The sequence below is a fragment of the Alligator mississippiensis genome, chromosome 12 (genome assembly GCF_030867095.1).
Source record: "Alligator mississippiensis isolate rAllMis1 chromosome 12, rAllMis1, whole genome shotgun sequence".
NCBI lineage: Eukaryota > Metazoa > Chordata > Crocodylia > Alligatoridae > Alligator > Alligator mississippiensis.
In genome coordinates this window covers 4,199,614-4,215,032 of record NC_081835.1, presented here as the reverse complement: position 1 = coordinate 4,215,032, position 15,419 = coordinate 4,199,614, and the positions used below count along the sequence as shown (strand labels likewise).

Genomic DNA, 15,419 nt, shown 5'->3' with positions numbered 1-15,419 from the left:
AGCAGGTCTGAGCAAATTGCATGGGAGAGCATGGGTCACATTAGCTAAATGAGTGCCTAATGGCAAGAAGCTTCAAGCAGGTTAGTATATTTAAATATGAACAGCTCCTGTTTTAAAGTTGAACGCCTTATCGTGGGTGGGGTGCATCCTGCCATCAGCCGTGTTGGGACTTGCCAGTAGCGGAGAAGAAATGCACAGGGATCTTCCGAAACCCCTCGCTCAGCCAAGACCATCCGACTCTACAGACAATGAAATGCAAACTAAAGAAAAATCTGACGCCGGGCATATAATTAATAACAAGAGACTTAATGACTCTTTCAAGTTCATCAGCAGAGCGTTACAATGGCGAGTCTCTGGCCGGGAAGGTGTCGGGATGGCCTTTAGCACACATGCTCTGAATTAGTCGTGCTAGACCATGCAAGAGCCGAGGAAGGCTGATCAAGTTTAGCGGGCCTCTGTTACTGAGAAACGGAGGAAAGTTTGCTGTGCCTCTCCTTATTTTTTTTTTTTTTTTCCTGTCAAGAAGAAACCCTTCTGGCTTTGTTGTAAGTGTGGTTTGTAATCATTGTACACATCCCAGATGGTTCATGAAAACTCTTTGAAATGCCATCTGCCAGGCGTGTGTCCAGCCGACAGCCTGTCATTCTGCTGCAAGAAAGGCAGAGGCGGAGTTCTGCTTTCCCCTGCCTTTCTGAATCTCATTCAGTAACACTTGCTCACATTGCTTGGCAGGAGAGCCGCATCTGAGAACAATCTCGGGCCTAGATAGCAACCCAGTTTTGTTTTTTGGGGTTTTTTTTAAGTCTTTCCCCAGATAAGATATCACAACACGTGTGGTTTTATTTCTCCCCCGTTCATTACGGGAGACCCAGGCGAGGTGACAAATGGTATCTCGATGATGCAATGTTTGTGTCTTCCACGAAGGCTCGGCGTGCCTAATGCTTTCCATGTGTGCTGGAGACCGCCGCGCTCGCAGCCAGCACATCTGTGATTTCTCCAGCTTGAACATTTTCAGGAAATTAAAAACACCGAGATGAAGCACACGCCCCTATCAAAATGAACGGAGGAATTGTACCAAAGATAGAATTGTTCAGTAAAAAAATGACAAGCTGGGATAATAAAACTTTAGGTGCATTTTCAGTGTTGCAAAAAAAAAAAAAAGAGAAAGCAGAGGAGAAAAGGTTAATGAATCCTGTCTGCAGGAGCAAAGAAAGTCAGTGGAGAGCATTATAATACCGGGGTCTGCAGATTATGTCTAAGAAGTCCGCAAAAGATGACTACGATCAATCAAAAGTATGATAAATATAATTTAAGTATGATGAATATCATTTCATCCTATGAATAATATCATTAATATCGATGAAACTATGAAACCTAGAGAGAAATTAAGCATCTAAATAATTTCTGAGAATTCAGGCCTTAAACACCCTCACCCTTGTCCTCACCTTCCCACGCCCTGACGGATCCAGGGTCTAGTCTAGGAACAGAGAATTTGCATCGTGATAAAGGCAAACCATGAGTAGGGGAGAGGTGTGATGGTGACTAACATGAATGAAATTGCTCGTGACCATTTTTTTTCTGGGTAAGGACCTTCAGACGGGCAATGAAAATGGGCACGCCCCAATGCAGATCATCAACGGGCAACATAAGGAGAGTGGCTTTCTCCAGAGTGATTTCTGGAGCTCTCTGTCAAGGGGATGGAGTAAAACCCCATCTCTCTTTCCCCATCACATGCAAAAACTTGTGCCAGGTTGCCAGTATAGTGGCTAAATTTATTCGCTAGCAGCTTTGCCTCAAAGCTGAGATCTTCTCTGCAGTTTTTTAAGAGCCAAACCCCTGTATAAGTTCAGTCGTGTAATTCAGTCTAGTATAGAGGATAAAAGAGGTTGCACTTGCCGAGGTACAGGTGCCTTCCAGAAGGAAACGTCCTACTGACAAGTCATACCTGGTTAAATGTCACGTGTAGTTTTCTATACCTTTAAAGCTGTCCCTGATCCAGCTGCCTGGCCAGCTTGTGCACATACCTCCAAGCATGCCACGCTGCCCTTCCTCCTGAAGCTGCATTTGTCGTGGTATCTGCGAAGCCGCCAGTCTATCCCTTTTCACGTTTACCGAATTCCCTGGCCTCCGGGGGCCACTTACAGAGACGAACACGATTGAACAGAAATCGATAGATATCAATTAAACCGCACTCAATGATTTTAAAAAAACAGTGGAACGAGCTACCTCAGCAAAGGGAAGAAGGGTCTTGAAAGGACTAACTTGAGTCATGCTCTGATGGGCAATCAAATGGGACACATGGGATTTAGGGGATGATAAAGCAACTGTATGAGGGGCCTGATCCTACTCCTCTCGTGATCGTGCCAGAGAGCGGTGTCCCTGCTGCTTTCAGCCTTTAAGGAGACGCCCAGCCTCTCGGCGATGATAACCAGACCCAAGTATCTAGAGCGAAGATTGAAGCTATGAATGCTTGCACTGTTCAGCAGCAAAAAGGGATCCAGTGTGGTTCATGGAGAATCTATATGGATCAATTGTAGTGAAGAAATGGGCTGTGCTAGTTGACGTTAGTCCAGTTTTGGGCCCCCCACTACAGAAAGGATGTGGACAAATTGGAAAGAGTCCAGTGGAGAGCAATGAAAATGGTTTGGGGGTTGGACAACATGACTTGGGAGGAGAGGCTGAGGGAAGTGGGCTGATTTAGTCTGCAGAGGAGAAGACTGAGGGGGGATTTGACAGCAGCCGTCAAATCCTTGAAGGGTGGGTGCAAAGAGGATGGAGCTGGACTGTTCTCAGTGGGGGCAGATGACAGGACAAGGAGCAATGGGCTCACATTGCATCAAGGGAAGTTTAGTTGGATATTAGGAAGAATTTTCTCACTAGGAGGGTGGAGAAGCACAGGAGCAGGTTACCCAGGTTGGTGGTGGACTCTCTGTCCTTGTACAGAGGTCTAGCCGGGTCCTAAATACCTCCAAGGGTGAAGGATGATGTAGTTGGGGATGATGTAGTTGGGGCTGGTCCTGCTTGGAGCAGGGGGTTGGACTAGATGTGACCCCCTGAGGTCCCTCCCAACCCTCATTGTCTGTTATGTTATAATAAGTTTTCAGTGTGTTTTCAAGGGTAGCCCCTCAGAGAAAGCATTGCAATCATTTAATCTAATCTGAAGGTCATAGAGGCATGACTGAGTGAGGAGGGCATGACCACTGGCACATTTAAGTGTAGTGCCAGTGACAGCGGGCGCATCTACACATTCATTAATGCAGTTTTGCTACTGTGCATTAAATGTAGTATCTCTAATGTAAGGTACTAAATAAGTGTGCATTAGGCTGTCCTAATGCGCAGTAGGAAAAGCACGTGCTTTTTTAGTGGCACCCACTGTGCAGTAGCCTATTTTTACTGCGCATTAGCGTATTAGCACGATTTTTTACATGACGCCTTAATGTGCAGTAAAATAGGCTAATGCACATTAAAGCGCACGTGTAGACGTGCCCAGTAGCAGCCAGCACCATGGTCCAAGGTGGCAGGAATCCCACAGCACTGTGGGCTCAAGGGGAGAGGGGTAGCAGGAGCCATGCAATGAAGAGGAGGGGTGTTCGCCTTGAGAAGCTTCACCGGCTTGTGTTTTCAAACACTTCTTGAGTGTTTAAATTGGTAATCTTACTCTGTTGTGGGTTTAAAAAACAACACGAACCAAGCCCTGGTTTTTAGAAAGCATGTGGGATTCAGAGATGACTGTTTAAAATGAGGCGTGTTTCTTGAATGGGATGAATGAAAGTTCAGGCAAATTCATCTTACCAGTTGTTTATATGTTATATCCACGTTACAGTGTGTGGTCTGTGCATCTGTATGTGCTTTAGTTTGCATTTCATAACCTTTCCAGTACTCAGTGAAAAATATTAGCAATAATAAAGATAAAATAAGAGCTACAGGCAAGGGAGAAAGGGGATATTCAGCTGAAATGTGAAAGGAACTGATGAGTTGCAGAGATACATGGAAACTGCTCCAGATAATAGGAGCTGAAGAAAAAAAAAAAGGTGCTTTATCTAGGGATATATTTTGTGTAGCATTCAGATGTGGGTTGGGGTTTTTTTTTCCTGTCACTTCACATGAGAGGAAGTAAAATAAGATCCTACGCTGGCAACAGTCAGATAATTGTTGATGCCTTCCCGAGCACCAAATGCCGGCAGATGTCTCTTTGCTTGTGATAGAAGAGATTTCTTCAAACAGGCTCATCTGGCATAGCCCAGACAGAGGAAGGTAAAACAGTGGGGCAATCCCAAGGTTTTGGGCATACGGCGCTGTACCTTTCCTTTCGTATTTCCATTGGGCTGCAGGTCTAGAGTCTGAACGGACCCCGTGGGTTTCTTTCTGCCTAGCACCTATGGCAGAATTAATGTCCTGGTGCCTTCATTGCCCTAAAAGAGATCTCAGGCTCCTGTTTCATTCCTGATGGTACAACCACAGCACTAACTTTTGGTTTTCTCCCTTTAGGCACAACCCGCCCTCCAAGAGAAGGAGAAGTGCCTGGTGTGGACTATAACTTCCTGACTGTGCAGGAGTTTCTGGAGCTTGAGCAGAGCGGGACCCTTCTTGAAGTGGGAACATATGAAGGTATGGCCCAGCGGGGACCTGGTTCCAAAACCCGCGCTGAATGAGGTGTTTAATTAGCGACTGCAAGCTGCCTGATCTTTGCTAGGATTTTACCTGGAGTTAGCTACCGTAAGTCAAGAACAGACCTTTTATCCTTATGAAGAGACACCTTCATAAGGTGATGCAGCTTCCCAAACTTTTTTGGGTTCTTCCTCCGCCCGTCTCATTTGCGTGCGGCTTTCCTTAACTCTCCTTTTCAAGTTTTTCACCAGAAACACGTCGGCCTTTGCTTTTGAAGGGGGTTTCCTGTTCAGACGAATGGGTATGCAATGCTGGGTGGGTTTCATGGTCTTGGGCTGACTTGAACTCCCTCATTGTAGGTGGAGAATTAAATGCAAATAACAACTGGCGCTTTCCAGCAGCAAAGAAACTCTATGAAATGCTGGGTTGGGTTCTCCTATGTATTGTAGCCTCTTTGCATGCCCCTCGCAATGCCAAAGAGATCTTGAAAAAGGCCTAGGTAACATTTCCCTTCTTCCAGAGCTCATGTCTGCTGGTACGGATGCACAAAAAGGCCTTTGGGGGACTGAGGATCCGGCCCGTGGTTTCTAGAGCCGCGCTCTTCCTTTGCTTACAACATTGAGAGAGGCAATGCACAGGCAGAGATGCTAAAATAAAGGCAGCCAAAATAAATAAATCCAACCCCCATCAAAATATGTCCCTATCTTGAAAAGGCAATCGGGACTCGTAATAGAGATGATCTCTTTTATTAGAGCAACAAGATTTTTGCAAAAAAAAAAAAAATTCTTTAGTTGCAAATTAACAATTAAAATGTCTTTAGTTCTTTAAAGAATTTAACTTACGTTCTTTAAGTTCCTATCTTGCGGGTGTCAAATGGATGCTGTCATTAAGTGAGGAAGAGTATGAAGAAACGTTTATTTTTCGGCCTTTGAAAGAGTAATAGGAAGCATATAAAAAATCCAAGCTACACTTAAACGGCTGATATCAACTGATTTAGAGGTCTGTGCACGTGAACTAATTTGGGATTGCTGGTAAAATAAATCCCATGCATTTATTTTTCTTTCTTACCAAGCCAGTTTTTCTAAGCTCCTTGGTGAGGGTCACCTCGAAGCATCGAGTTCTCACACACGGGAAGCTACGTTGTTCAGCCTGTATCGGTTTAGCCGTGTGTGACGATACAAAATTTACGGGGGGGTTCACTTCTCCAGTGCTGTGAGTTGATTAGCTCAACCAGCACCACAGCTAATACTCCAGCAGAAGAACTACTGAAAAATGAGCTTTTTTTTTTTTCCCCTTCCCTGTTTCTAATTATAACACTAAATTAGTTTTCTTTGTCATGGCACTGAAAATAGATCAGCTCAACTGCTTCCCAATTACATCCCAAACCTATTTGTTCTGTTGACCTTTCCACTTGGAAAGGCAAAATGAGAAGCTGTCTCTAAGATGGCTCTTGAGACATGCCGGGAATTTGTTTTTTGGAGATCGGTGTACCCAGCTGGGGCACGTTAAACATGGCCATTTCGCAGATCATATGTTTATATGTGCAATGGATTAAGTAACTCAGATTTCATAGGGGGTTTTTTTTTCCAAGTTTCAGAAAATCTTCCTGTTCATTTAGGCCTTTTCTTGCTACACTGAGTGATACCGGATTTTGAGGCATGCCAAACTTTGGGGCCTGCTTTTCAGAAATGTTGAGCAGCTTCATCTCCTAGGGGTATTCGCTGGATTTGGCGCTGGTCAGCACTTCTGGCCATTCAACGATGGAGCTATCTAAAGGGAAATCGATGACAATAAAGACATTCGTGATGATAATATGGATGTATACATATGCATCAAGGCATATTAACATTTCATTGTAATGTGCAAGAAGGCCTGTTCATTTATCACTTGCTCCACCAAGGAGATTTCTTTCATGGGTTTACGTGTTTTGGTTTTTTTTCTTGTTGATTTGATTTTTTACATGTGGATTGATTTAATCAGCATTGACCTTGGTTAAGCCACGTAATTTAAATGGGATGCAGTGACCACAGGAGTCTCTCTTGAAGTAGAGGCCATAAATGAACCCCTTCCATCATCCATGTCTGGGCTATTTTTCTGTTACTGAAGGTAGCCCAGTAAAGCCTGGGTACTTTTCAGGGTTAGGTTCCCCTACAAAGATGAGGGTTTGCAAAAAGTGTGCGCAGAGCCCCAGTTTGTAGCTGTCTTAAGACCACTGCTGTGCTCCAGCTGGTCAGAGAAGCAGTGCCCTTTGAAGGAAAAGCTGCTGCAAAACAGCCAAGAGACTCCTTCATTTGGCAACCCATTGCCGGTTGCAAACTGCGTGGATGCAAATGATTCGGGTTCTGCTGCGTTCTTCTAACCCTGCCACTACCGTCGCACTGTAAAGTGCTTCCCCAGACCTCGACTCAAAGGAGCCTCTTGCAGATCTCGGAGAGAGGCCAGTATCCACTTCATTTTGATGCTTCATGCCATCTTCTATTATAATTCCTCAGGTTTTGCACAAGGTGCTTTGCAGACAGGTGTGAAGATAAGGTTGCTGCATGAAAGGGCCTATCATCTAGCCAGACAACCTTGAAAGGCGAGGAGTGGCAGGAGGGTGCCTAGCAGAAGAAAACAATAAAGACATTCATGATGATAATATGGATGTATACGTATGCATCAAGGCATATTAACATTTGATGGTAACGTGCAAGAAGGCCTGTTCATTTATTGCTCGCTCCACCAGGGAGATTTCTTTAATGGGAAGTTCAGCTTATATCACACCTGTGCTGTTCATGTGGGGTTTGATTAGTTAACCTTCCTCCCTGGGCAGGGTTGGATGGCTTTTGGGAACAGGCAAACCAGGACAGAGGCATTTGAAATCAGTTAAACAATAGTCCCATGGTTAAGAGATCCATGTATTTCTATGGTAGGCGGCAGTAGCATTAGTACACGAGTTGTTTGCTTTCAAGGTTTTTATCAAAGCATACAATGAAGTAGAGGCTACCAGATAGCACTGGCATTTCCACTCTTCCCGGGGAGCTCTGTGACATCTCCAAGGCCTTTATTTCAGAAAAATGGTGAGAAGCCACAGCCGTCCTCATTGCCCTGTGCTAAGGCGGCGCTTTGAAGGTTGTTCGGAAGTGCACGGCCAAAAGAAGCGGCGAAGCTTTGCAAAAGCGGGCATCATTTTAAAAGCTCACTTGACCTGAACTTAGTGAGGAAGCAAGCGTAGAAGTGTTTGAAGCCCGGCTGTGAGGCTGATCTGAGGAAGGGGAGTTTTGCAGGGTGGTCTGCTTGAAGGACGGAGAAAAAAAACATAAATTCAGGGCAGATCCGAGTGGGGAAAGAGTGGCAAGTGCCCCCAGGGTCACTGGAAAAGTGTTTGCCCGTTTGCTTTCCTAACACTGAAGGGCAGCGAGCACAAGCTGCTGCAAGCACATGCTGTCTGAATATACAGCACTATGTAGCCCGCTTCTTTGACATTGGAGGCCTAATCGCAGTCTGTTCCTGTACAGTGCCAGTAGTTTTATCCATATTGCTCATTGGGCAGGCAAGAGAGCCACCACGTTTTGAATCCCGTCAACGTGTGGCCAGCCTAACATATTCCAAAATCATGAGTCAGGACCCTAAAAACCCCATTAGATTTGCAGGGAAATAGAATCAATTGTTGGGATCTTTTAGTTTGCCTTCATGTTTACAGTTACTATTTTTTTTTAACCATAAAGTCTATAAATGTAGTTTAAAAAAAAAAAAAGAAGAAGAAAACTGGGATTCTCATGCAATCTCATGACTCCAAGAGCAGGGGCTTTAAGGTAAAACGCCAAATACTGCAGGTCTTGCACTGAAGTCAGAGGAGCTTACAGAGAGAGAGATTTGGGGTTGTGTAAGTGCCAAGAGAGTTGATTCCTTGTGTTCAAGCCAAATGGTCATAATTTCCACATTCTGCACCCTTATGCATGGCCTTGTTTTTTTATGAGGCCAGGTGGTAGCTGGGGAACTAGGAGTGCTCTAATTCCCAGCACTTACTGGCTCATCCCGCAGTGCTTTAAACTCGTAGTAATGTCATGGAATTCATTGAGCTGACTATTTAGCAATTGCTTTTGCATAGCAAAGGTTGTGGTCCTAACAAGTACCAGCTAGACTGTGAGGGAAGACCCTGAAATGGCTCAAACAGGATGTTGAGTTACAACTTCTGGAGTCTATTCCCATTTCTCCTAGAGCTATCTGGGTGGCCTGGGACTAGGCAGATAATTGCTCTTCCCCTTCCCTCCCCAACAAGCTTGCAAAATAGTATGGTAACACTTAAGGCTATTACCATTAAAAATTCAAAAGATATCACGCCATGCACACACTTATCGTCTGGTGCAAATGCAGGGGAGAGAGCACTGGTATTTCGCATCATTATTCCTGTGCCCATTTAGGATTGTCACCGTCTTACACTAGGGGCACAGACACGAAGGAAGATAAACTCGGTTGCTACGATGCGGCGAACACCTGAATTATGAATGGTGATCCCCGTGTGTCACAGAGGTGTCGTGAGGCTTCATTAACAGGTGCTTGCAAAGCACTTAGTGATCTTCAAATGAAAAAGTGCTGTGCATTATAACATGTGAAGGCTTATTACATTATGGAGTTATATTGTCCCGGCATCATCTTTCATTCTCATGACAAGTGCTGTGTGTTTGCCAAGAAAAGTAATGATGTCATCTGCATGAGTTGCACGGCTAAAAAGTCAAGAGGTAACTTCTTAAGACTGCCAATGTATATAAAACTAGGTAGCCGGCAACTCTGATTACGGTAATGAATGCCTACAATCGGGTACCTTAACAGGCTGGCTAGGATATGAGCCAAGAACCCATGGTGTGTTCAGAAATATATACTTGAATTCAAAGAAGCAGCTTTTAGCTTCACATTTCTGATGTGCTCAGTTATGCATATGCTTCCCAGCCCTGGCCCTCCTCATTCATCTGTTTTTATGGAAAGGCTGGGGTTTTTGTATTGTTTTTTATGCTGTTCCAACTTCTTTGTTGTCTTCTGTGGTTCCCGCCACCTTTGGACAGCTCTGAAATGAATGCGATGTCCACAGTATGCCAAATGTGAACAGAAAGATCAGAAGACTGGCGGTGGCAGATGCTGTCGATGCACATGTAGTGGAACAACATGTTCCGCTTAATAAGATAAGATCCGCTTATTAACGTCTCCGTGCTGCAGATTGACTCAATAAATCATAATGGCTCCTTTAGAGCCGTTACCGTGTATCATGTCAACCCTCCATTTATTACCGTCTGCGCTGCGGTGAAAGATTCGTTTTCCCCTTCACTTCTGCGCTTTTAGGGTTGGGATTTTTTGTGTGCATTTGGTTAACAAAAGGAAGGGAGTGTGTGTTGGGGAGGTGTAAACACAGCTAGGGGTGCGAGGGAGTGAAGAAATGAAGCACAAGCTCAATTGGGTAGAACATTTACCTTGCGTTACGGAGTTAGCAGCTTTTCATACCCCTGGTGACTCGTGTTGTAGGGAAGGTAATAATGGGCAATATGGAAAAGGATGTGTTAAATGCCTTTATTACTTCTGCTTTGACAAGAGAGATCAACGAGCAGGTGATAAGCAATTAGCAGCAAGGAGAGGGAGTAGTTATTCAGTGTCTAGTAGGGAAAGAGCAAGTTAGGAGCTCTTTTGAGAAGGGAGCGGTTTTCACATTGGCAGGGCCTGACAAAATTCATCCTATAGTACACAAGGCATGGGCTGAAATAATTGCGGAGCCATTGGTTATTGTGTTTGAGAACCGGTGGAGGTCAGGTTAGGTCCCAGAAGATTGTAAGAGGGCAGTGCAGTGCCCATTTAAAGGATGGAGAAAATTATAAACTAGCCAGTTTGATTTTGGTACCTGGAAAAATTCTGGCGTGTATAATCAAACAATAAGTTTGCAACACGTAGAGGATAACAATGGGGAAAGGAACAGAAAACATGGATTTGTCAAGAGCCAGTCGTGCCTAATCAGCCCTATTTCCTTCAGTGACATGATGCCGGGCCTCGTGGATAGGAGAAGAGCACAAGATGTGATTTACCTTACCTTTAGTAAAGCTGGTGACACTGTTTTCCATAGCATGCTCATAAAATAAGGAAATTAGATGTAGATTAAGTTGCTATTAGGTAGGTGCATATGTTTAAAAAGCCCTGTACTACTGTGCTATGGTCCAACCTCATCAAGGTTAGGTTGGGAGATGGACTTGAGTACAGAGGTCTGCAGAAGACACCACGGTGGGTGGGTAAAGCACTTGAGGGGGCAAGATTAGGATTTGAAATAACCTTGCTACGTTGAGAAAATGTTGTAGGATAAATAAGATAAAATCCAATCAGGGCAGGCATAAAATAAGGAGCATTCGATTCCCATGTAAAAAGTGCAGAATGGTTGACTAGGTTGCAGTACTGCAGAAAAGGACTTGGGTTATAGCGGATCATAAGCTGATTATGAACCCAGAGCATAATATTGTGGCCAAAAACCTATAGCAGGTTTGCCCGACCGAAGCCGTGAGAAGTGATTCTTGTGTTCTGCTCAATATTGTTGAGACCACGCTTCAAAGAGGATGTGGACTAATTAAAAAGAGCCCAGAGGACAGTAACACAGTGTACTGTTATATATGTGTGTGTGCACACGTATGTGCAATGTATAGATTGTGAGGTTGTGATGTGGATGTGTCTGTGCATTTATAATAGACACTCCACTTTTATGGGAGTGTGAATAGTCTCCGACTACAAGAAGGAGACTGAATTCATGTAATCACCTAACACCCTGTGGGTGTCGAGAAATTGCTGTTTACATGTTAAGATCACAGGCCGTTATGTTAAAGCGAACAGCAGACGATAAAGGCTGCCTTAACCCATAAATGGCTTTATTTGGTTATGGTTTCAGGTGGACTTTCATGTACATTATGCTGTTGCATGCAGCTGTGTACAGATCTAACAATAGCCAAGCGGCTGGGGAAATGTCTAATGATCTCCCGAAACACAGGATAAATTAGGGGCCTCAAGACAGATTTTGAGTGCTGCAGATGATTTTCTGCTGAACTCTCATTTCCTCTACCGGCGTTGATTGTGGTAGACCTGCATGATACCGAACTCTTGACGTTATTGATGATGGCTGAGATTATCCAGTTCGGTGTCTGCCTCCCCAAATTCATTCCATCCATATAATAACCCCATCCGGTTTGGCCAGTGGGTACAAAACGTTAAGATGAATTTCAAGTATTTCAGCCATAAATGAACATGTAGCTAGGATAATGTTAGGGTAGATTTGCAGCAAAACACCCACACTGATTTCTCTGCATTCCCATTTTGAACCGCCTCGGTTGTTGGCTCAAAATGTGAAATATAAAGGAGGGTTGATTTGGATCCATCCTAGATGCATTTCTCAGAGATCTTGTCCCTTGCTTTCCTGCAAAACCGAGCTGTGCTTTGCTTCCCATTCCAGATGCTCTAGCCGCGGTCTCGTCTCGGTTGCCTGGATACTCATCGTTTCCTCAAGGCAATTGCTAATCAATGTGCAGTTGCACTTAGGTGATTCCTGCAGACGGCAGCCAGATCCGTCATCTCAGTGGAGAAATCCACAGCCAAGCGTAATCTGGGAAGTGAGCAGCCTCCACTCCCAGGAATCAATTCGTCCTGTGCTAATCAGGCAGGAGCACTCGTGTTGGATTAGATGAACACAGGCACTTTGAGGGAAATGAAGGGTCACTCATCTTTGGTTCTTCTAGAGAGCCGGCGAGAAGAGCCACGTCTCAGAAAACAATTAGGCTAATAATTACATTTTGATTCTCCATCGTCTTTGCTTAACGCAGTGGCTTAGCTCCAGATTTCTTCCCCCAAATGCTATTTGTGCTCATGCACAGCAGAGGCTTTGCTGTGGAAGAGGAAAGCCCTTATTGGCAAAGCACAGCTCTGTGCATGGGGAAGCGTCCTCTGCAGATAGGAGCTCCTCCGTGCCCAGTACTACTGCAGAATTAGCCTTTGCTTCAGGAGTCGCTGGGTTTTCGGTTGTAGCCGTGTTGGTCTAAAGACATTCATAGATTCATAGATGTTAGGGTCGGAAGGGACCTCAATAGATCATCGAGTCCGACCCCCTGCATAGGCAGGAAAGAGTGCTGGGTCTAGATGACCCCAGCTAGATGCATATCCAACCTCCTCTTGAAGACCCCCAGGGTAGGGGAGAGCACCACCTCCCTTGGGAGCCCGTTCCAGACCTTCCAGATATGCCCGACATAGGCAGGCATCTCTTTTATTAGACCAACTGAGTCATTGGGGAAAAAAAATTCTCAGCCAGCTTTCAGGTGATTGCGCCCGAAAACTTGCTGAGAACTTTTTTCCAACGACTCAGTGGATCTAATAAAAGATATCACATCAACTCGAAGAACCTGGCCTGCCTTGAGGAGTCGGGACATTCAGGGCTGCAGGAAGACGAAGCTGCTCACGTCTTTGCTTGGTGGTTCCCGGAGATCAAATGCCCTTCCCAGTGCCAAGCCTGAGTCTCTTCCTGGGGAGAAAGGGAGGGCAAACGAAATAGTAACTGTAGACCTTGCTTAACCAGCCTCAGTGAAAGGTTTTGGGGGGTCGTATAAGCTGGTGAAGCTCCGTGATGATCAAGCTGTCCACGTCTGATGTATTTAGCGCTTAGCCTTCCCGTTTCTTACTTGGAGGGTCTGACTGTGTTGCAGTTGGGGGTGTGATAGTGCTGGAGGCGAGCAGACCTGAGCTGGGCTAGCAATGCTTGCGGTACCCAGCTACTCAACCGGAGCTCAAACTGAAGTCCGTGCCGTCGCATCTTCCCCGTGGTCTTAGCTCATCACCTATCTGCTCCCTGTAGTCCCACCTTTGAGCGCAGAGTAGACCTAACCCACCATGAAATTAACTTCAGCTTTCTTGCTTTCCAGATCCCTCATTCCTGTTGGATTTTGTGTTTGGATTATCTTCTGGCTTGCATTTTCCCCACATGGAAGTGCATCTTCTCCCATCTCTCCCTTTTAGGTACTATGTTTTTGTTTTCATTTTTTGTTTATACCCCTTTATTTAGAAACAGTGCTTTCGAGCATTTGAAGCCTTTCATATTTAATAATCTGGTTCGATTTTTCATATTAATCCAGTTGTATCTTTTATTTACAACGTCTTTTATTTCATTTGATTTTGTTTGCTTTGTACTGAGTTTGGGCCGCTGCACACAGACTGATTTAATTCCACTTAAGTTTGTAGTCAGCTTCAATTTCTCGTTCACAAGCAAATTAAGCTGTGCTTGGGTTTTCGACACGTCGATGGAGCCTTGTTGAAAATGTTAAATTGTTTCTGTTGGCATTTTCAAAAGCCGCAAAGATGCTTCCTTGTCTAAACTTTTTAAATAAGTACTTAGGGTGTGCATTGATTGACAACGCTGCTTTAATTCCTGAGTTGTTGGGGGTGAACAAATGGATGTGGATGTCTTTACAGATCACTACTTGAACTGGCAGAGGAAGAAATGTTATGATTGTGAACTTCTCCTCACATTGTGATTAGGCATTATTGTGCTCTAATTATTATGTGCGATACTAACGTTTTCAAGCTTCAGACAGCTGTAGATCGGGTACGAAAAGGGAGGAAAGCGATTCCAGAATTATCCTTATTATTTTTTGTTGTTGATATTTATGCACTCTCCCAAGCAAACGGTGCTAAGCGTATTACAGAACAGATGCACAGTCATGGTTTCTGCCCCAAAAAGCTGACAAATCTAATTTTAGATGTACGTTGCTTGCTATTCGTGGTGTGTAATTGGGTTGCTAGGTCATAGGATGGCATTTTCGCTTTCTCGGTGGTTAACTGAAGGAATTTAAATAGGAAGTGAAGGAAAAACAAATGTCAGACGCTCCCCGGTCTGATAGAAATTTCTGAATGGACCATCCTTTGCATTAAGCTTTGTGAAACAGCTACCGGGTGCTTAGGAGCGTTTTCCTAAATTCGTTGAGGTTGTCCAAATACGGATGAATGAATAGTCATCTGACTCCCCCGCTGGAGTACAGCAAACTCAAGAGAAACGTTACAACCGAGAATTTGTGAATGAAGGTTTTCTGGAAAGCTGTTCACCCAAGTCCGTGACGCACAACCAGCAAGAAGGCATTGATTTTTCTTTTGGTCTCTTCCATAGGGATTTCCTGTGTTGTTTTTTTTTTTTTAATTTATTTCAACGTGAGATAGGAGTAGGCGTAAGACAGCCAGGTTCGGTTTCACAGGTTGTTTCTTTGTATTCATGAAAATCAAGGCTGAGTTACCACTAAATACAGTCAGGGACAAAACCCCCGTGTTCGTGTTTTGGGTAATTGCTTCACTGCGCTAGAAGTGAAGTGGTGGCAGCCCGACTTCAAAGAAGGACGACGATGATACCTATGTGGCTGGTTTGAAGGTGATGCCACGGATGAGCTGGGTTTGTCTCCCTGTTGACTGCAAGGAGGAGCGGGAAGGTTACGGGGAAGGAAAAGAGACACAAAGGTTGACACAAGGTGTCCCAAGGGCTGCGTATTTTGCTCGGAGCCGGGGAGGATTTACAGCCTTGCTCAAATAAGTGATCCTCCCTCCTCGTGGACTGTCAGCAGGCTTTGGACGTGGCAGGTCCTAACTCCTGTAGCCAGGTGCTAAAGAGAAATGCCATGCGGACTCTGCTGATTCATTAATTACTTTAACAGAGTAATTTTTTTTTCCTGACCAGCTTGCAAGCGACTGGGACAGTCCACCCCCTGGGGAAGATGAAATCACTCCCTCGAGCAACCTCCAGTCTTTAGTTCTTTTACCAAGACTTGCTTTGTTAAGCAAAGTTC

The 15,419-nt window shown here is 44.6% G+C and overlaps 1 protein-coding gene across 21 annotated transcripts in view; it reads left to right on the top strand.

The window, feature by feature from the left end:
• The window catches only part of MAGI1 (membrane associated guanylate kinase, WW and PDZ domain containing 1), a 410,797-nt gene that overhangs the window by 308,786 nt on the left and 86,592 nt on the right, over nt 1–15,419 (top strand). For 20 of the 21 annotated variants that reach the window (XM_019499610.2, XM_019499609.2, XM_019499608.2 and 17 more), the window contains exon 3: nt 4,489–4,608. In XM_019499610.2, coding sequence (XP_019355155.2) covers nt 4,489–4,608 — 120 coding nt within the window. Of the gene's footprint in view, nt 1–4,488; nt 4,609–13,514; nt 13,609–15,419 lie in introns of all 21 variants that reach the window. The other variant, XM_019499604.2, reaches the window with a different exon arrangement.